General features: G+C 40.6%; 1 protein-coding gene across 9 annotated transcripts in view; it reads right to left on the bottom strand.

The window, feature by feature from the left end:
• The window catches only part of c2cd5 (C2 calcium dependent domain containing 5), a 45186-nt gene that overhangs the window by 2038 nt on the left and 20307 nt on the right, over nt 1–22841 (bottom strand). For 3 of the 9 annotated variants that reach the window (XM_088996018.1, XM_088996024.1, XM_088996023.1), the window contains 18 exons: nt 18276–18390; nt 17515–17613; nt 15421–15532; nt 15119–15198; nt 14839–15025; nt 13117–13281; nt 12004–12048; nt 11451–11591; nt 8065–8128; nt 7938–7999; nt 6609–6707; nt 5645–5734; nt 5483–5561; nt 4486–4578; nt 2966–2998; nt 2591–2692; nt 566–762; nt 327–473 (listed from right to left, as the gene is read on the bottom strand). In XM_088996018.1, the coding sequence (XP_088852144.1) occupies nt 327–473; nt 566–762; nt 2591–2692; nt 2966–2998; nt 4486–4578; nt 5483–5561; nt 5645–5734; nt 6609–6707; nt 7938–7999; nt 8065–8128; nt 11451–11591; nt 12004–12048; nt 13117–13281; nt 14839–15025; nt 15119–15198; nt 15421–15532; nt 17515–17613; nt 18276–18390 (1910 nt within the window). Of the gene's footprint in view, nt 1–326; nt 474–565; nt 763–2590; nt 2693–2965; nt 2999–3312; nt 4394–4485; nt 4579–5482; nt 5562–5644; nt 5735–6608; nt 6708–7937; nt 8000–8064; nt 8129–11450; nt 11592–12003; nt 12049–13116; nt 13282–14838; nt 15026–15118; nt 15199–15420; nt 15533–17514; nt 17614–18275; nt 18391–22841 lie in introns of those variants that run through there. The other 6 variants (XM_088996020.1, XM_088996026.1, XM_088996025.1 and 3 more) reach the window with 4 other exon arrangements.

Here is a 22841-nt window from a genome sequence, read left to right as displayed (position 1 = left end):
AGGCCGCACCGGGATGCGAACCGGCGACCTCTGCGCTGTGAAGCCGGTGTGCTTACCACTCGGCTACCGGCCCGCCCTATTATTATTATTATTATTATTATTATTATTATTATTATTATTATTATCATTATTATCTTTTTTATTATTTTTATTTTTATTATTTTTACTATTTTTAATATCTATCATTATTATCTTTAATATCATTATTATCTTTATTAACATTATTATTATTATTATTATTATTATTATTATTGTTATAAATCGCAACCCGGAATGGGATCATGAAAACCGTACTCATGACGGCAAATGTGTTCATATGTGTATACCTGGTTCTTATTGGGATTTTCCATCAACACGCACTCCTTCATGCTGTAAGACACAACGGCATTTCCCCCCAAAGCTGCCACGTGGGCGCGAACCATGGCAAACACCTCTGCAACAAACGAATGGAGGAAGCCGCTCACGCCTCCTTCCTGTAAAGGTTGAGAACACACATGACTGGCTTTGTAGCCACTTTATTTTTCGATGGAGTGACAGGGGGGAGGCTCAGTCATTTTGGCTGTACCTCTCTTAAGGACGTGGTCTCTCGAATGAAGAACATGTTGATGATCCCCAAGTATTTTACCACACGTGTACCGGGGAGAAAGGAAAGAGGCGTCATCTTCACCACCGTGACTGAGCTTCCTCCAAATGAGCAGCGGTTGGAGCGCAGTGAGCGGGATCGGCTCTCTGTTAGCGGACTGGAGCGCTCCAGTGATGAGACTGAAGATTCGCATAGCACAAAAAGCTCATTTGCTATGGATGTTGCTAATGGAAGCTCTATTTGTTGCTGTGTAGGGTTACTGTGGCATTATGACAAGATTGCATAATTGTGTAGAAAAATACGTAGATGACATAGTGGCGTTTAAAAAAAACAAAGGATTACCTCGCTAAGCATATTAATAAAAAAAATACTTATTTATCATTACGTTTTACTAAGAGAACTAGGGTATTATTATGTCATTTTCAGTTGATAGCAATATATTATTAACTCATTCACTGCCAGACAATGTGCCAAAAAGTGTCCACTCCAGTGCCAGGGTTTTTGTCATTTTCATTCAAATTTCAGGAACCACAGAAGAGGTTTAGGACTGCGTATACACTCAATGTCAACCTTAGACTCTCTTCTTTCATCAGGATAAAAACAAATGAGTTAATTCCTAAATTATGTAGGTCTGGAGTTATATAGGCTTGAAATGAGGGTGGCTATCCAAAATATACATTGGTTTATATCAGGCTTTTTTTTTAACAACAGCTGAAGCTGGAATAAAGCGCTAACATGGAAAAAAGTGAAATGCTGCCCCCATGTGGAAGGGAAAAACATTGCCAGAGGTTAGCCCAACGCTTTATCGGCACCCACCACAAAAAACAAAACCAGAGCAACTTTATTTTGAGCTTGCTTGATTGTAGAGTTAACTGCATTGAAAGTGGGGGTGACCGTACAAACGGTAAATGCTGCCCCCTCGTGGGAGGGAAAAACATTGCGTGAGGTCTGACCAAAGCTTGAAACGCACATCCCCCACAGAAAAAATAAACAAAACCTGAAAAAAATTCGGGAATGGCGCTCAGGTCACGCTTTTCAATTTCTGAATACATTCATGAATGAGTTAATATATTCATCAGACTATGGTGGGGCAGCATAGAACGTAGTATTTTGAACGAGGAAATGGCAGTTTTCGAAAAATGTAATTTTGAGATTCATGAAACGTGATGTCACAAACAAAAAAGTGTGTGTACACGTGACTATTAAAACACATGCAGGCATGTGGATGGTACGGGTGGTCAGACAATCACTTTCCATGCGTGAGAGGCGGACAAGACAATTTACAGTGTCTGCAGACAGACACGCAGACCTGGGAAAAGCTGTGATGTACGTTATTGTGTGTCCTTTTGTGAAGTCCTTTTGTATCAATTTTGAGGCGTCTGGACTCCAATGTCGCGTCCCGGAAAATGCACAAGATGGCACCCAAGCTCTGTTGGAAATGGGCTGATTTGTCTGCTGGGAATTTGTGTCAACTAGTATCAAATAGTAGTCTTGGTGCAACACACAACGATTCACCATCGCGTTATTTGTGTGTTTTCCTTCTAATTTCGCCATCAACACGAAGTTTTCAGACCAAACAAAGTTCCCAAAATGCATTGTGTGTCGCTTTCACTATTTCAGGTAACAAACTAAAAAAAATCATAGGTGATGACAGTGAATTTCACTTGCTATCTGTACTTGTAGGTCTCATTAAAGTGTGAAAGTGTGGTTAAAATTGTGGGCTGAGAGTGCATCCTTCCTTCATATTTTGACAGTGATCGAGCAGCGTGAATAAAAAACAACTGTGCAAACAAATCACAACTTCTGAAAAAGACAAACTGCTGATTTGAAAAAATCTCGATCGGAAACAGCGCCTTAAACACGTTGACACTATCCAACAAGAAGCTGCAGTTTAATTAAGTGTTTATATGACATGGTCGAGTGAGTGACTTCTTTGTGTGTAGTATGCGTATGCTTTTTATCTTTGCATGTGAGCAGCGCAGCGTGATCGAGACTGTGTCTTCCTACTTGTCTTAACTGATCCCCGTCTTATGGTGTGAGCTTTCAGCCTAAGCAGCTCTAGCCAGGTGCTGCATCTGTCTGCAAAGGAACCGTAATCAACGGAGGTCGCTGGAGAGAACACACACACACAAAATCCACAACCACACAAAAGACAAAAAAGAAAAAAAAAAACAACAACAAAAACATAAAAAAAAAGCCAAACAAAAAAGAAGAACAGAAAAAGAACACAAGTGGATGAGGTCTGGAGCCATGTTGGATATTTCTGTCTGAGACGTTAGGATGGTCAGTCAAAAAAAATGAGCCATGTTGTAGTTTTGGTAGAATGTAGGTCGGATAAGGGGTAGGGGATACATATGAAAAAACATTGGGGGTGGGGCTTACCTCTGGATGACACAGCAGTACTTGTTGGGACCCCTGTGGGCAGACACAAACATCCAAGTGTGTCTTTGGGTTTAATATGCAAGGAGTGTATGGCCATTCATCACCCAGGGCTGGATATATACTGCAGGTTATGTTTTAACTCATTCACTGCCATTCACACATTTATTCGGGAATTGAAAATATGATGTATAGAGCGCCATTCTCGAATTTGTTCAGATTTAGTTTTTTCTTGTTTGGGTGCAGATAAAGCGCTGGCCATGGCCTCTGGCAATGTTTTTTTTTCCTTTCCACAAAGGGGCGGCATTTCCCTTGTTTCCCATGTTAGTGCTTTGTTCCAGCTTCAGCTGTTGTCAAAGCGCTGTAGAAACCAATATGGATGCATTGCATTGTATTTTGGAGAGCCACCCTCATTTCAAGCTCATATAACTCCAGAACCATAAAATTTAGGAATTAACTCTTTTTTTCTGATGAAAGAAGATAGTCTAAGATTTTTAACATTGTGTTGAATGTTAATCTTGTTCTAAGACCTAATATTGTGTGGGTCCTGGAATTCAAGTGACAATGACAAAAACCCTGGCACGGGAGTGGACATATTTTTGCACGTCTGGCAGTGAATGAGCAAAATTTTCCGTCAACGCTCTGTCAATGCTAAACCCAAATGTATGTACAGGGTATTTATTGCATTGTATTTTGGAAAACCACCCTCATTTCAAGCTCATGTCACTCCAGACCCATATAATTTAGGAAAAAACTTTTTTTTTTTTGCTGATGAAAGAAGATAGACGAAGGTTTCTTATGCGGATGAATGTTTAAGTAATCCTAAAACTCAATATTGTATGGGTCCTGGAATTTGAGTGACAATGACAAAAACCCGGGCGCTGGAGTGGACACATTTTTGCACATTTGCTATCCAAAATACAATGCAATACATACATATTGGCTTATATAGCGCTTTAACAACAGCTGAGGCTGGAACAAAGCGCTAACATGGCAAAAGGGGAAATGCCGCCTCCTTGTGGAAGTGAAAAAACATTGCCAGAGGTCTGACCAACGCTTTATTGGCACAGAAACAAGAAAAAACCAAATCTGAAAAAATTTGGGTATGGCGCTCTGTCATATTTTCAATTCTCGAACAAATTCGTGAATGGCAGTGAATATGTTAAAATAAATGACTGCGTGCATTTTCTATCACTGAACAACAACAACAACAACATTCTCAATCACCTCACTTGAACCAAACAGCGTAAAGCCACCCTGATCGCGCTCAAGCTAACACATATTTGCGTCAGACGACTATTCCATACTACTTCCACAACAGATGAGGCCAAACTCTGCAACGTGACATTACGGACCATTTACCTTCCATCTGCACAATAACCAGTTGATTTTGGCAGAGTTTTGCAGCCGGAGTGATTAAAGAGACTGTACCTGAGATGTTAGCGAAGGAAATGGGTGACGAAGCCGGTTAGTGAAACAAGGGTTGCGCGAGGTTAAATCTTGAGAAGAATGCTTGATCCTACCTGAGATTTTTGACGGCGGCTGCGTGTTGGCGGAAGGAGAGTCCACGCAGAGCTCCAAGGGGAACTGCAGTTGCTCTTCAGTCTCACTGCACCCTGATACACACACACATATTAATTGAGCATGTTGATATCACAATGGGGTGATATGGGTTAAAGGATGGAGTGTTTGTTTCTCAACCCAGAGGTTGGTCGTTCGATCCCTGCCCAGGGGATGATGTCAAAGTCTGCGGCTGGATGGATGCACGGTATGAGGATCCCGCGATGAGAAGAAAGGAGCGTCAGCGCAGAGCGACGATGCATATGTGGAACTGTTGCGGCTTGGAATTGAAGCGGATTTACGTGGGACGGGAGATGTGAGACAATCTCTCTTCGTCAATGGATGCTACAGCTTTGTGTTTGCTTCCAATATTTAGCTTGTAGCAGATGTGCACATTCCACCATTACGTCCCTGATTCACTGGTGAAAAGGATGCTGTGATCCTCTCCTCTTTCATCTACAACTGCTTTATACAACAAAGAGGGTGGAGAAAGTGTTTAAGATTGAATGACTGCGTCTTTGTGTATTATCTTGTTTTTTTTGTTCTGTTGACTTCAAGATGGCACAGCGAGAATGGCTGCCTTTCCAGCATCTCCTATATTTTGTTTTTCTACTTCTTCCTTTCCTCAACCTTCCATAACTTTGCTGCTGTGATATGTACATTTCTCAACTGCGAGAATAATAAAGGCTTTGAGCAAGAAACTGAACCCCCAGTTGCTCTTGATGCTACGTTATCAGTAGGCAAGTACCCAAAGTAAAAAAAGCACAACGTGTCAGTCTATTTAACATTTACACCATTTGAGAATGATCACCAGAAAAAAAAGAAAAAAAAAACAAGCCAAAAGGCCAAAAATTAGCATTAGGTAATTAGTGGTATCAGCGTTATAGTGTACTTGAAGTAAAATGTAAATGTACACGATTGACCAACTAGTAATCCTTGCAAGCACAATGTTGGTCCCACCTTTGGTGATGGGCCTGTCCGTTAGCTTCTCCTGGGTCTGGTCCTTGTCGAACGTCATGGCGACCGCCGTCACGGCAACCTCCCAAGCAGACGGGGACAACTCAGTGCAAGTGTGAAAAGAGGATTTGCAGCTGTAAATATGATTCGAGGATACTCACTCACCTGTATGAGTTCTTCTTCCGGCACTGCTACGGTGAAGTTGAGATGACAAATACAGCAGGGGATCATAGAGCGCAACTTGAAGTATAAACTCTGAAACAAAAATAAATTGACCATAAGCTTTGCCACTTGCTGGCAAGAAATAATTAGTTTTTTATTTTGAATATTTAGACCTTTTAAAGTGATTAGTTTTACACATCAATGAGCATTTGTAAAAATCGACCAATGCAAATCACTTTTTGGGATGTCTTCTTTTAAAACCCTGACCGAATGGCTGTTATAGATGAAAATGTTTCTTCAGCCGTCATCTGTACTTCTTTGAAGGTGTCATACGTTTCACTCCTCATCCGAGAAGCTCTGTCAGCAAACGGAAATTTGCAGGTAGCGCTGGCTAAATTCTGTTGTAAGGATCGTGCTTACAACAGAATTCTTAGATCGTTACCACATAGGCTTAGTCATGTTGATGAGGTGATACCAGGGCGAATGGGGCAATAAGGGCCAGTCATAGATCATAATCAGTCAGGATAAAAGAAGTAATCAGTTTAGCCTCAGGGAATAGTTCTCTGCTCCCCCCAACATTCGAGCAGGAACCTATCATAGCAGAGGTCAGGCACCGCCACCCCTGGACATTAGGGATATACAGTATATACATATAGGGCCAGAGCTACCAGTAAAATTTTAGTTCGCTGACGAAGCTTCTTGGAAACGGAGCGAAAAATCCGACACCTTCAAAGAAGGACAGATGACGGCTGAAGAAACCTTTTCATCGATGGACGCTCCTGTACGACTGAGAGCTTACACAGACACAGCTGTTATGTCATATTTTACACGGCAGTTCCAAATGTTAAAATCATGTCAAAAGTTTGTCCCCAAAAGAAATTGTATTTCATTTACTACTGTATCCCGTGAAAAAAATCAAAATGCCAACAAATCTTTAAAATACCACTTGTATTTGCCATACACACACCTTCAGCAGGTTCTCACACAGGTCAGTGAAGATTTTGTTCAAGCTTTGATTGGTGAGATTGGCATTACTCAACCTTAGCACCCTCACTGATGTAAACATCTGGGAAATAGAAATCACAAGTTACAGACGCTCCCCAATGTATGAATGAGATACATTCCGAATGGTCGTTCGTAAGGTGAATTTGTTCGTAAGTTGCTTCAGTGCTATATTCTGTATTGAATGTATGTTTGAAGCTTATATAAGTATGTTTTAGAATTATATAAGTTTGTTTAAAGGACAACAGACATCACATTTTTGTTTCCTAACTAACATCAGAAAAACATTTTATAGCATCTAAAATACCCAAAGCACGCAGTATGATATTTTTATTCAAATGCAAAACACCAATAAAAATGACTTAAAGTCCAAAATCTGCAAAAAATTGAGCTGCGAATTGGGCCTTTTCAGAAAGTCCCGCCCCCAATTCGTGACGTCACACCAAGACGTCTTGCATTGCTGGAGAATCAAAACAATGGCTTCAGATTCGGAGAATATGCTTTCTTGTTACACATCCAGTTATGAATATGATTCAAATAGTTCTGAAGAGGAAAGCATACATGTTTGCAATCGGTTAAAGAATTTATTCTGTGCCATTTTGAGGCAACATTGGGGAGGCAGAAAATGGCGACCAACCTCCTGTGAGGAATTAATCAGCCCGTTTCCACAGGCTGATAAATTGCTTATATGGAGCTTGGTCGCCCTCTTCTGGCTCTTTTTGGTGCAACACAACATTTTCAGACCAAACAAGCACAGCAAAATGCATTGACGTGATGGAAGGACTGCTACAATGTGTCCTTTTTTTCGGTCAGGGGCGTTCCTTCAGTGACGTCACGTACGGACTCGTCACCAACTTAAAAACAAGACTTCCTGAATATTCAGCGCGGGTCTTAAAACGTAAAATATAGCTATATGCGGTGGAATCTTATTAAAATACGCTCAGTAGAAGTCATTTGAAGCCATTTTACAAATTATGGACACAACTTGTCCAGAGACGTCGGTTGTCCTAAGGCTTGTATAAGTAACCTGTACTGGTTTGTATTGAAAAATGAACATTTAATAAAATATATGCTCCATAAATATATGTACATGTACAACTGGACAGGATGCTACATATGTTACTACAAAAATGTTCGTATGTACCGTTGTTCGTAACTTGAATGTTTGTAAGTAAGGGAGCGTCTGTACAGTTGAACTGTTTCAAATGTGGTTCATCTTTTTGTGTGTACTACACTAAAGCAGGGAAAACACATCGTATTTGGCAATGTAATACACATAGTTGTCCTGAGAGACCTGTATTCCGGAAGTCCAGTTGTAAATCCCAGGCATGACCTCAGTGTTGCAGCTGTGGAAACCTAAAGAAAAAAAAAAGATGTAAAGGATTAAAAAGTGCATTTTAATGATGACTCGGGTCACATACCTGTGGGAGGCGTAGCATCCGTGAGTAGGGAGTGAATATCTTCCACGGCATCTGTGTCATCAATCTATGAAAGGGGCGGATACATTGAAGTGATCAAGGACCGTATTTGACTTTTTTTGTTTATTTGGTTATTCATAGCTACTTTTGCAAAAGATGGTCCAAAGTTCAATGGCCATGTTTTTATTCTTTCATTTCAATATTGTTCATTTAAAGGACAACCGACACCATTTTTTTGGTTTGTTTTATAGCATCCAAAATACCTAAAACACACAGGCTGATATTTTTAGTGCAATGCAAAACACCAATAAAAATGACTTAGTGTCCCAAAACTACTGCAAAATGACCCCGGAAATGCCAAGTTTCAGAAGGTCCCGCCCCCTTGTTCGTGACGTCACGCCAGGACGTCTTGGCTTGCTCTAGAATCAAAACAATGTCTTCAGATTCTGAGAAGATGCTTTCTTGTTACTCATCCAGTTATGAATATGATTCAAATAGCTCTGAACAAGAAAGCATAAATGTTTGCAATCGATTAAAGAAGTCCTTCCGTATCATTTTGAGCCGTCAGGACTCCAATGTAGCTCCCCGAAAATGCACAAGATGGCGCCCAAGCTCCGTTGGAAATGGGCTGATTTGTCTGCTGGGAATTTGTGTCAACTAGTATCAATAGTCGTCTTGGTGCAACACACGATTCACCATCGCGTTATTTGAGTTTTCCTTCTAATTTCACCATCAACACGCATCAACACGAAGTTTTCAGACCAAACAAAGTAGCCAAAATGCATTGTGTGTCGCTTTCTCGGTCCGGGGCGTTCCTGACGTGACGTCACGTCAGGCATCGTCATCAACTCGAAAACAAGACTTCCTGAATATTCAGCGTGAGTTTTAAAACGTAAAATATAGCTGTATGCGGTGGAATCTTTGTAAAATGCGATCAGTAGAAGTCATTTGAAGTGATTTTACAAATTATGGACACAACTTGTCCAGAGGCGTCGGTTGTCCTTTAAATGTGTTGTTTACTTTAATATATTTTAATTTAGGGATTTATAATAACTATTTTTTAAAATAACATGAATAATTGTGTCTCTCGTCTATATTAGAGGATGCTTGATTTTTTAAAAAGCATTAAAACAACGAATAACTCATTTTTTTGTTGGAAAGATAAAAATCAAGAGTTCTGTAATATTTGGTATTTTAAAAAAAGCCCTGTTGATTTTTTTCCCCAATCAAAATATCTTTTTTTCAAATAAATGAAAAGTCCTGTAATGTTTGTGTGATTGAAGAATTTACTCAAAAAACTTGATTGGGTCATTTAAATGTGCGTGACTGGCTTTCAGCTCTTAACTCATTGACTGCTATTCACAATTTTTTGCGGGAATTGAAAATATGACAGAGCGCCATTCCTGGGTTTTGTTTTTTTCATGCTTGGGTGCCAACAAAGCGTGTGGCCTGTGGCAATATTTTTCCCTTCCACAAGGGGCAGCATTTTCCTTTTTCCAAGTTAGTGCTTGGTTCCTGCTTCAGCTGTTGTTAAAGCGCTATATAAACCAATGGGTGTGTATTGCATTGTATTTTGGACAGCCGCCCTCATTTCAAGCTCATATAACTCCAGACCTATAAAATGTAGGACTTAACTCATTTTTTTCTGATGAAAGAAGAGAGTCTAAGGTTTTTTATGCTGCAATTGATGTTTATGTAGTCCTAAAACTCAATATTCTGTGGGTCCTGGAATTCGAGTGACATTGACAAAAACTCTGGCACTAGAGTGGACATCCTTGTTCATAGTCTTGTCACGTCCCGAATTGACTATTGCAATTCACTTCTCCTTGGTGTCCTTCAGAAACTTCTCCACAAACTTCAACTAGTCCAGAATTCTTCAGCCGGGATCATCACCAGAACCTCATCTTTTCACCACATCACCGCCGTCCTCCAAGTGCTCCACTGGCTCCCGGTCAAATATAGAATCAACTTCTTCCTTATACATTTAAAGCTATCCATAATCCATACCTATCTGACCTTCTTCAAATTTCTATTCCCTCTAGTTCCCTCATATCCTCTTCCTCCTTCCACCTCTCAGTGCCCCCTACCCGTCTCAGCACGATGGGGGACAGAGTTTTCAGCTGCATGCTGCCCCCAATCTCTGGAACTCCAAACATTCGTAACAGCGATTCGCTTCCCACCTTCAAATCCCATCTCAAAACCCACCTATTTAAAATTGCATTTTCTGAGTAGCTTTATCTCTTGTTTCTATTTATAATTGTATTTCATTTATTATTGTATCTATGCTTGTCTGTGATTGTAAAGTGTCCTTGAGCGCTTTGAAAGGCGCTTGAAATAAAATGTATTATTATTATGATGACTATTATTATTATTATTATTATTATTATTATTATTATTGCGGCCTGGTAGTCGAGTGGTTAGCACACTGGCTTCACAGTGCAGAGGTCGCCGGTTTGCGTCCTGGTCCGGCCTCCCTGTGTGGAGTTTGCATGTTCTCCCCGGGCCCGCGTGGGTTTTCTCCGGGTCCTCGGGTTTCCAAAAACATGCATGGCAGGCAGATTGACCACTCCAAATTGTCCCTAGGTGTGAGTGTGAGAGTGACTGTTGTTTGTCTTTGTGTGCCCTGCGATCGGCTGGCAACCAATTCAGGGTGTCCCCCGCCTCGTGCCCGAAGACAGCTGAGATAGGCTGCAGCAACCCCTGCGACCCTAATGAGGAATAAGCGGTATGGAAAATGGATGGATTATTATTATTATTGTTGTTATTTTAGCACATCGTCTGGCAGTGAATGTGTTAATATGAAAGTCAGCAAATTTATGGGCTTCGGTTCGAACTTTGACTTGTAGTCAGAATTCTGGCAATGTGGGCAGCATTTGCCTTTTCGACAGCCGCCCCATTTCAAGCTCAGATAACTCCAGACTCATATAACTTCATATAATACAAGGTTTTTTTCTGATGAAAGAAGAGAGTCTAAGGTTTCTTACGCTGCAGTGAATGTTTAACTAGTCCAAAAATTCAGTATTCTGTGGGTCCTGCAATTTGAGTGAAAATGACAAAAACCCTGACACTGGAGTGGACACATTTTTTCACGTCTGGCAGTGAATGAGTTGAAAGGCGCTAAGAAATGAAATGTATTATTATTAACACAAATCATCCTACGATGAAAAGGTTTCTTCAGCCGTCATCTGTACTTTTTGAAGGTGTCGGACGTTTCGCTTCTTATCCAAGATGCTTCTTCAGCGAACTAAAGTCTTAATTGGTAGCGAAACGTCCGCCACCTTCAAAAAGTACAGATGACGGCTGAAGAAACCTTTTCATCGATGGACCACTCCTGTACGACTGAGCGCTTACACAGACAAATCATACTACTTTCATAGCAATGCACACACCTCCAGGACAAAAGCATCCTTCTTGCCGTGAGAGAGGTCCAGTTCTGACAGCTCATCTGAGCTTTCGGAGTGGGAGCGGAACAGCCTGTTTCGTTGTCTGGGCTCTGGGATGGGAGAACCTACTCCTTCCTCTGTGAGCTCCTACAAAATAAGCAAAAAAAAGGGACAAAATAGAGTGTGAGTAATTTATGTAAGACACCATTGCACCTCCCCCCAGTAGTATTAACAACAAACCACATGCTCATTCATATACCACCATCAGTCACCACGCCACTGCTGTTAATTAGAAAATAGATCCAGAGCAAACGCGCACACAGACACACACGAATGGGCGAGGAAAATGGTCATAATTAACAAATACAATGAATCACAATGGCTCAAGCTGGTGCCTCAAGAAGCAGCTGAGGTGGGTTATATGGAGCCCACTCCCGGATGTCATTCGTCCCACCCCAAGTTAAACAGCTCTCACAAAAGGGTGAAGTGTTGGTAAAGTCTGTGATAAACAAGAGTGAAGCATTTGTCATGCGTTGCCGTGCCGCACAGCGATCAGTACCATGTTTATGTCGCTGAGCACCTCAGGGTCCAGGGTAAATAATTTCTTTAATGACCAGAGAGAAATAAAAGGGGTTTATCAAGACGTACAGCAAACAGAGACAACAGATGAGAGACTGTAGAGCAATGTTTGAAGACCTGAGGCCCCCAAAAATATGGACAATGTTTCTGTCAAAACTTATCCAGAAAGAGTTGCTTTAAACATGCAACCTAATTCACAGTGAGGAATTAGCTGACATTCCACTCAAATGAAGAATTTATGCCAAATAAGGTTATTAACACATTCACTGCCAGACATGTGCAAAAATGTGTCCACTCCAGTGCCAGGATTTTTGTCATTGTCACTGGAATTCCATGACTCAGAGAATATTGAGTTTTAGGACTACATAAACATTCAATCAGCGTAAGAAACCTTATACTCTCTTCTTTCACCAGAGAATAAGAGTTAATTCCGAAATTATATGGGTCTGGAGTTATCTGAGCTTGAAATGGGGGCGGCTGTACAAAATACAATACAATACAATACATATATTAGTTTAGATAGCGCTTCAACAACAGCTGAAGCTGGAACAAAGCGCTAACATGGAAAAAAGGAAATGCCGCCCTCTTGTGGAAAAGAAAAATATATTGCCAGAGGCCATGACCAGCGCTTTATCAGGACCCGAGCATGAAAAAACAAAACCCGAACAAATTTGGGAATGGCGCTCTACGTCATATTTTCAATTCCCGAATAAATTTGTGAATGGCAGTGAATGAGTTTAAACATCAGCTCCACTATGAAATGTAGAGTTGTTCTTCACCAAAAGGAACACACGGGCATCCGCAAACTGACATCATAATGAACCGTATATATGTAAATTTCTCCACTGCGAGACAAATAAAGGTAAATCCAATCCAAACCAATTATTATAGCAAATCATAGCACAACTGTCCATGTTTTTATGTTCCTGTTGTTTATTATTTTGCTTTTTTTGACTATTATGTGAAGCGCTTTGTTACAGCTGCAGCTATTGTGAAAGCACTATATAAATTAGGTATTGTAAAGAGCGACTATAAAAAAAAAGCGCATGAAGCAGAGATCAACGGCTCTCTGAGCAAGCGTGGTGCATCTCACCGGCGGCGTGATCTGGTAGAGCTCTTTGTTTTTCGCGATGGTGTCGTTGATCCTCTTCTGGATGGTCAACATGTGGTGTTCGTTGCTCAGGTCGCCCGGAGTCTTCCCTGCGATCTGAATACCTCCTGGTTTAGGGAGGGCGGTCAGATACACTCCTGTTGCAGACTGAACACAAACAAACACTTCTGATTAAAAAAAAAAGTGGCACTGCTACGAAGAGTGAAAAAAAAGTAACGGACACTCCTTATGTGACCTTGCGAATTTTGAAAGGCGCTTAGAAATGAACTGGATTATTTTTATCATTATGTTTATTGTTGAAAATTCAGCACGATACCACTAGGCGCCGCCAAAACAATACTAGGATTTCTTTGGATCAAAAACATCCCATGGCCAAATTTTACTGCTAATATAGTAATACGGGTAGGGGTAAGATATAAAGCCTGAGCGGACCCGAATTTCAGTGTTAATCATTGCGTTTGGGTCGGGCTCGGGCTGGGCGGGGCTCCTATCTCACGAACGTTTTTTCTTATGTTTTAAAAAATGTGTACTAAAACAATGTGGGGATACTAAACTAATGTTATTCTGTGTTTATTTTTCGAATTTATTCATGTAGATTTACTGTATTTCTGTGTTCTTGCCTCTCTTTTAAAGTGCCACGCTTCTTAAGGATGTACTGTTGCTGCTGTGGTTTAGGCACAACCCGTCAAAATGACGGACGACCTTAACTCATTCATTGCCATTCATGAATGTATTCGGGAATTGAAAATATGACGTAAAGCACCATTCCCGAATTTGTTCGGGTTTTGTTCTCTCATGCTTGGGTGCCGATAAAGCACTGGCCATGGCAATGTTTTTTTTTTCTTTTCCACAAGGGGCAGCATTTCCCTTTTTCCCACATTAGTGATTTGTTCCAGCTTCAGCTGTTGTCAAAGTGCTATAAAAACCAATATGTATGTAATGCATTGGATTTTGGACAGCCGCTCTCATTTCAAGATCATGTAACTCCAGAGACATAATTTAGGAATTAACTATTTTTTTCTGATGAAAGAAGATAGTCTAAGATTTCTAACGTTGTGTTCAACGTTTATCTTGTTCTAAAACCTACTATTGTGTGGGTCCTGGAATTCAAGTGACAATGACAAAAACCCTGGCACTGGAGTGGACATATTTTTGCACGTCTGGCAGTGAATTAGTTAAATTTTCCGGCAACTCTTAAAAAAACTCAGTTAATGATAGAAAATAGTTGATTAATGTACCTCTTCTTTTCCTTTCAGTTTTTCCCTTCAAGGGGTCGCCACAGCGAATCAGTGTCCTCCATCTTCAGAGGTTTGATTCGCATGTTTGTTTTGGCCAAGCTTCGGATGCCCTTCCTGACACAACCCTCTGTATTTATCTGGGCTTGGGACCGGCACAAGAACCCAAAAGATTTAAATGTATAAACAATCTTGTTTAATTTGGATTTCGTTACAAAGCCTTTCATTCATTATTATAAATCTTCCCAAGTCCTCACAAATGACGTGAAATTTCGGGTTTGATTCAGGCTGGGGCCTGCAAATCAAGTCGTGCTCGGGTCAGGCTTTAATACCCGTGGGTCGGGTCGGATTTTTTTGGGCACGATCTTACCCCTAATTGGAATACAGGGTTTCATAAAACGATCAATAGCTATTTAGTGAAGTAAGACAATTCAAAAAGTGACTGTATTTGGTGAAAAAGTGGACCTACGGCCAGACCCAGCAGCATGTTTTCGCCGACGCTGATCTGGATATGAAGGCCAAACAGGGCGTTCATGCTGCGCAGCTTCAGCTTGTTCATCAACTGAGTGTGCAGTTCGTATTCCATAAACGGAAGCAAGTTGGAGATGGCCGTGGCGTTCACCTCCCCCTGAGCTCGCTTCTTCAGACGGCATAGTCTGCAAGGTGACAAAAAAATGGATGTTAACTTGCATCGACTCAAGTGAAGGATGAATGTGTTTGCTCCCAGCCTGCTGGGAGGTATCCTATACCTGGCCTGGATGAGACAGCCTTTTCCTGTGACGCCAGCATCAGATGGCAGGTCGATTGTTGTGAACAGAACATCGGGTACCTAGCAAAAAAAGATTAGTAAAAAAAAAAAAGACGCAAACATGTCGAAGGCCCCAAAATGGCAAACTTTCAAATTTGCTGCTGTAGATTGCAAATTTCCCTATTGTGAGATTATTAAAGGCTTTCTGATTCTAATTCTGATAAACACGGTGATACTGTTAAGGCCCTAACCAAAGAATCAATTGTATTTCAACACTGAAGTAACTGCAATGCACTTTGAGACCTTTTGTCGTCTGCAGAGGTAGCAGTAAGTGAGCTGGGCGGGAAAGGGCATGTTGAACTCATCATACGGTATGTGACAGAAGCCGCAACTCGAGGCAGACGGTTCCTCAAACCTGGTGAAGGTGACAATTTGTTATTAGGCTACGCACGTGAATTCCGATATACATTTGATCGACAGCATCTCATCAATTTAATGAAATCCAATGATGTGAAAAAGAATCATCCTATTTGACTAAAATAATGCACATAACTGATGATTGCAGTCACCCAAGTGTGCAGGTTACCCCTTCATATTATTGAATTAACACAGTGTCAAATCAAATTGAAGTCTGGCGTTACAATCTCTAAAAAGTGAGGATTTTTTTTTCTTTAACTCATTCAATGCCATTCCAGATTTTATTCAGGAATTGAAAAGCATGACGTGGAGCGCCATTCCTGAATTTGTTCAGATTTTGGTTTTTATTTCGGGGTGCCGTTCAAACACTGGTCAGACCTCAGGCAATGTGTTTCCCTCCCACGAGGGGGCAGCATTTGCCTTTTCTACAGCCGCCCCCATTTCAAGCTCAGATAACTCCAGACCCATATAACTTAGGAATTAACTCTTTTGTTCCGATGAAAGAAGCGAGTCTGAGGTTTCTCATGCTTCATTGCATTTTTATGTAGTTTTAAAATTCAATATTCTGTGGGCCCTGGAAATCGAGTGACAATGACAAAAACCCTGGCACATTTTTACTCATTGTCTGGCAGTGAATGAGTTAAGCGGGATTGATTTAGTGATCTGAATTCTCACACAGATATTCTTACATTTCACAAATTGTACCAGGCTTGAACAAAATGTGTATCGATGTATATCATGCAAGGGGGAAAGGCTCATCCAACCTGGAAACAAAGGTATCTAAAGATATTGGTGCAAAAATATTGGGTTAAAGCATATATATCCAATTTCGTGCCGTAGCTGGCTTTGACTTGGATATACAGTGATACCTCGATTTACGAACCCGTTGGCTTACGAACTTTTCGGTTTACGCACATTACATTTATGTAAATTTATCTTGGCATACGAACTTTACCTTGGCATACGAACTTTTTTTCGTACATGGAGCTGCCTCAATGAGTGATGGGTTGAACGAGCTTGTTCTAACAACAAAATGGCAGCCGACTGTTTTTTTGTCCTCTATTTCCCGTCCCCAGTCTTCGGTTAAAGCCACGTGATTGGTCAAGAACGCAGCAGTGAGGGGAGGTGGTTTAAACATTAAAGACACAGGCAGACGACAGTGAGAGAGTTTCAACTTTGATAGTTCAAAGGCAGAGTGTAGACTGCAAGGTTAAAATATCCATCAATCAGGCTCCACAAACAACTTGCACAGCCCATCTGTACACCTGATACAAAAAGCTCTCAACCCAGCTATAAACACAACACAATTGATGAGGAACTAGATACATTTATCACAGAGAAAGCACCTACAACGGATCATTCCTCAAGATGGTGAAAGAAGGCTATGTTCCTCATCAAGTGTTTCATGCTGATGAAACTGGCCACTCCATTCCATCAAGCCATCAACGACCATCACAAAGGTAAATAAACAACATTATTATACAGTACAGTTTATTTCTTTAATTATAATGCCATAGCACATTTATTATACATAAAATAAGGTATATTTTGTGTAGTTTTAAAGCTTAGAAAATTAGAAAGTAGAAAAGTATATTTTATGGGGACCTGGGAACGGATTATATATATATATATATATATATATATATATATATATATAGTAAAGTCTCGTTATATCGATATTCAAGGGAGTCCGAAAAAATATCGATATAACCGGGACTATCGATATATCCGACCCCGTTTGCATGTAATTTTCTCCGTGCGTGCATAGAAATAGTATCGATATAACCGGGACCGGGATATAACGAGACTTTACTGTATACACACACACACACACACACACACACACACACACACACACACACACACACACACACACACACACACACACACACACACACACTTTTTTTCTCAACATTAAAAATTTCAGCCTTTTTCCAACTGCATAACTGTATTCCGCCAGCCCTTGAGGATCAAAAGCACCTGTGGTCTATGCTTGCGACGTCTAAGCATCCCTCGCGCATATAGCGAGGATTCAAGATGGCTGCCGTGCCGGACGCTGACAGGATGCATACCTCTTCGCTGCATTTGGTGGAATGAGGGAGAATGAAAGGGAAAGAGAGTGAGGGTTAAAAAAAATAGATGCATATACGTATCTAGAAAACGACCGTATTTTCCGGTGTATATGACGCACCGTATTTTCAACCTTTTTCCATATTTGCGTCCTAACATATTATATTAGGTGCACCTAACTATAAGGCGCATATTCAATGAATGAAAAAAGTTTTCCATATTAATTAATATCCAAAGGTTTTCCAAATATAAGGCACACCACATTATAAGGCGCTATAGGAGAGGCTAGGATTACACACAACTTTTTCTACAGGGGGAAAATGGAGTCGTGGCTGCTGACAGTAGTTGTGAGACCTGTAGTGGCTCAATATTAATTCACATATAAGGCACACCTGAGTATAAGGCGCAAGGTAATCTTTTGAAGAAAATTAAGGCTATTGGTTGCGCCATACACACCAGAAAATACGGTAAGTCATGTTTACCCTTGTTTAAAACAACAAATCCCAAAGACACTCTTGTGATTATTTTAATATCCATTCATCCATTTTTTAATGCTTTGTCCATATCTGGGTCACAGGTGAGCTGGAGCATGCATTTTTGGTTTTTGGGTGCGTCTTATACACCAGAAAATATGTTAACTATTTTACGTGGGATGATTATACGGTCCATACCAGATGCTGGTACTCTCGCTATACCCCACCACGGCATGGCAACCAAGAGCTTTGGCATGTGACTTGATCTCCTGTCGTATCTCTTCCCACCAGGCGTCACGGGTTTCTGGCTCATCTGAAAAAACACACGGCGTCTCAATCAACAAAAAATATGAAATACAGATCATTCACGAGACTTTATTTTCTGCGAGACACACTAAACCAGACTATTAAAAAGCAAACATGCCAACATGGTATTTGACATATCTCTCTGGTGTGGTTTCAATTTATTTACTCGGAGCATCAGAAAATAAACAAGCGACTTGTATTTTCTGGTTATTTCTGGAGTACCCGCTGATTTCAAAGCAGGACAAAATGAATGTTCATCATTTTGTAGGAAAAAAAAGTGACAATGACAATGATCATGATGAAGGCAAACACAACTGAGAAGATTACCTGTGATTGCTTGTGAGGGTTCCTCGGTAAATGACATTTCAAGGTTGGGAATAACACTAAGCATTTTAATTTGTAGTTTCGCAGCACAAGGCGATGTGCTCAGTTAATGACCTACTTGTTTTTAAGATGACTTTAGATTGATAACCTGTTTTTTTCATGCAAAGACTTACTCTGATTGTTTGTGTATCTTATGAATGAAATGATAGCAGCCAGAGTCTGACATATGGATGCACTTGGAGCATTAATGTAGGTGAGGGATGTCCAACCTTTTTTTCCATCCAAGATGTCAAGCAATAGACATTAGAAAACCTAATATGAACGAAACCCCAAAATAAAGCAGATACAAGGGACGTAGTTTTCAGAGTTTATGAAAGAAAAGAAATAATAGGAACAATCAGTGGAGCCGCAGGGAGTAGTGCTCTGCTCCCCCCAACCTCAGAGCAGGGACCTATCATAGCAGAGTCTGGCACCGCCATGTCTGGACAGTAGGGATATATATATAGGGCCTAAATTACCAGAAAGACTTTAGTTTGCTGACGAAGTTTCTTGGATAAGAAGCGAAACGTCCGACACCTTCAAAGAATTACAGATGACGGCTGAAGAAACCTTTTCATCGATTAAAAGAAAAGAAAAAAAAATCACGGTCAACCTTCAAGAGCTGGGATGCATTTTGGTGTAAAGTACAGAAAAATCATTCATATCATATCGCACGTGAACTGTTTGAAAATGCTTCTCCAGATTCACCTTTTTAAATCAATGCATTGAAGATGAAAAACAAATCTTTGGATGATCATAAACTAAATATAAACATATGCCAGTGGCAGGCCGCATGTCACTCCTAGGTTTTCCGTCGTGCTCTGTCTGAATCAATCCACGAGAAGGTGGTTGGCCAAAAAAAACTTGGGACTTGGATAAACTTATTTTATTTTTTTTCATTAAACTGTTTGCATTTTTAATATTAATATGAGATTTCTTGACAACCTCATAAAATCGCAGTATTATTTGATATTTTTGCTAGCTTCAGAGTTGTCCAACCTTAAGGATGTCCATCTATTCTTGAAAAGTCAGTCTTGAAAATGGCTTTAAGAGTATATCTGAAACCAAATGTATTTCTTCTCCTTCGGCCATTGTGGGTTGACAAAACCGCTATTAAAGGACAACCGACGTCTCCGGACAAGTTGTGTCCATAATTTGTAAAATCGCTTCAAATGACTTCTACTGAGCGTATTTTACAAAGATTCCACCGCATATAGCTAGCTATATTTTACGTTTTAAGACTCGCGCTGAATATTCCGGTCTTGTTTTTGAGTTGGTGACGAGTCCTCACGTCACGTCACTGAAGGAACGCCCCTGAGCGAGAAATGACATACCTTGCATCACCTCAATGCATTTTGCGGTATTTCGGTCTGAAAACTTCGTGTTGATCCGTGTTGACGGCAAAATTAGAAGGAAAGCACATAAATGACGCAATGGTGAATCGTTGTATGTTACACCGAGACAACCTTTTGACTTTCGCTGACAAAAATTCCAAGCTGAAAAATAAAACCATTTAAACGGAGCTCTGGCACCATCTCCTGCATTTTCTGTGGTGCTACACATCAGTCTTGATCCCTCAAAATGACCCGGAAGACCTTCTTTAATCTATTGCAAACATTTATACTTTCCTCTTCAGAACTATTTGAATCATATTCATAACTGGATGCGTAACAAGAAAGCATATTCTCAGAATCTGAAGCCATTGTTTTGATTCTCCAGCAATGCAAGACGTCTTGGCGTGACGTCACGAACTGGGGGCGGGACTCAATTTTTTGCAGATTTTAGACACTTTAAGTCATTTTTATTGGTGTTTTGCATTTGACTAAAAATATCAGCCTGCGTGTTTTGGGTATTTTAGATGCTATAAACGTTTTTCTGATGTCAGTTAGGAAACAAAAATTGATGTTGGTTGTCTTTTAAATCAACACAAAAATATATTTGCTTATGTAGCTTGCGAGAAATACAGTGTTTAGCTCTGGCCAGTATGCTGTTATCACTAGCGGCTAGTGATACTATGATTACCTAATGACTAGCCAATCATAGGTTGCAAAAACTCTGACGTTTCCAGCGCCTGCAAGCAGACCTTGGGTTGCCAACTTGAAATCTGATTGGTTAAAGCAACAGTTTCATCGACATTGATTTTTATGCTCCAAGGCTTGCAGAACTCATTGTGAAGGCGTCCAGGTAGATTTCTGACCCTGGTAACAAACGATGACTGAAATGTGATTGGTTAAATGTTTGAATACGAAAACACTACCTGGAAGCAGCGCAGCAGGGGAAAAGCAATAAAAGGAAGATGAAAGTCAGTTTGGAATTATTTCATAAGAATTCAGGTACATAATATAACTCACATTAGTCTGTGATTCAGATATTTTTAGACCAGCAGAGAAAGCTTTGAAAGCCCTGACGGCCCACCACTGGACATATCTCTACAGCTTGAAAACTGCTGAACTCACTAACGATTTCCTGTGATGCAGGTCAGACACTAAAGTAGGATAAAGGTGGCCTACTAAAAAGTAAATCAAAACTATTTTTGTGTGTATGTGACAATGATAGTTGCATAGGCTAATAATAATAAAATATAATAATAATAATAATAATAATAATAATATCCACGCACACACTATTTTTGGTCTTTTCCCCACAGCAGCCTCGCAGTTGACTTGGGACCAGTGCACGGTCTCAACTTCCATACATATTGGGGTGATGTTACCAAAGCAATAGAAGTCAAGCATAAAAAGAGGACCTCTTGTCCGTGTATAAAATGTTGGATAATCATTCACATGGCCTTGCTCTGAATTCTCTCAGCCCCCATTGCCAAAAGAAGATTTTTGGAGAATTATGGGTGAAGAAAATCATATCCAGAAATTAGAATGAAGCCTTCATCATGAATGGGTGTGTTGCAATCGTCTCATGAGGCAGTTATAGCTCTTAAATATGCTTGTAAGAGTTGCACGTTCTGATTCGCGTAAAGGGAGCTTCAACAGAGTATTGAGTCACACCCCACTGGTTCACGTGCTGAGTGAGATCAAATTCAGGGTTTATGGGAATCGATTCCATGAGAAGGAGGAGGGAAAAAAATCAAAGATGAAGTGAAGAAAATGAAGGCCGATGACTGAATACCAGCGATCAAGCTACAAGTGGCTTCCTGCAAACCAAAATCAAACGGTCCCACAGGCTATGACTTGCACGTTGAAAAGCAAAAGGCGGGCCATATTCATCCGCCAGGGTCCATGGTAATTCAACTTAATATCTCTCAAAAGCACACATCTTTCTTTATATCCCTTGTTTTTTTCCAATTTTCCAAGATTGTCACTTTTCCCCTTCACCCATCTGCTCCTCCCTTGTCGCCACATGAATACGGCCCAGTGACTAAGGAGTTCACATGCCTGCTCGGTGGTTATTTGTCGACCTCCTAAATCTCAACGGGGTAGGTGAGGGGGCATAATGCAGCTGGAGCAAGCATTAGAACCGATCCAGGACAACATTAAGGGAGAGCTGCAGCACGATGAGCCGGTTGTATGGTTGGAATGGGGTGCGGGGGGTGGGTGGGGGATTATCAGGCCAGGCTGGGAGTGGGTGAGACCACAGCGCATGCTCAACTCAGCTCTACGCATTCGCACAGATAGAGAGGAGATGACAGCTCACTGAGTTTTATTCAAGGCAATAACTAAATTGTTCAGGACGACAACTGGATTTAAAATCAACAACCAAACTAGCCTCCACATCACTGAGCTGCCAAAACTCCTGTGGTTGAGAGCAGTAAAAGGGTGGGAGAAAATACCTGCCGTGACACTATTCCAGTCTAGCAGTTTGTATGAGCGCGTGTTACCCAAGGCTGGGCCAGATCAGACCATTTGTACAGAAAAGAGAGAAAGAGAGAAAAAGAGAAGAGACAGTCTAACAACACAACAGCAGCACTACATTTATACTTGTGGAAATTAAACAGATGGCACTACTTTGCACTTACTATGCATTGTTTGCAAAAATAACAGAATAGAAGAACAAGCCAAAGAGGAAGATTATGTCTCCAGGTGAAAACGGACCTTATAATGTCAATAAAAGTAAAGTTATGGATGGCAATCAAAAGATTTC

The sequence above is a fragment of the Hippocampus bargibanti genome, linkage group LG05, assembly GCF_051943395.1.
Source record: "Hippocampus bargibanti isolate YZ-2025 linkage group LG05, ASM5194339v1, whole genome shotgun sequence".
Taxonomy (NCBI): Eukaryota; Metazoa; Chordata; class Actinopteri; order Syngnathiformes; family Syngnathidae; genus Hippocampus; species Hippocampus bargibanti.
Note: the sequence above shows the minus strand (reverse complement) of the source record. Positions and strands in the feature narration are given on the sequence as shown.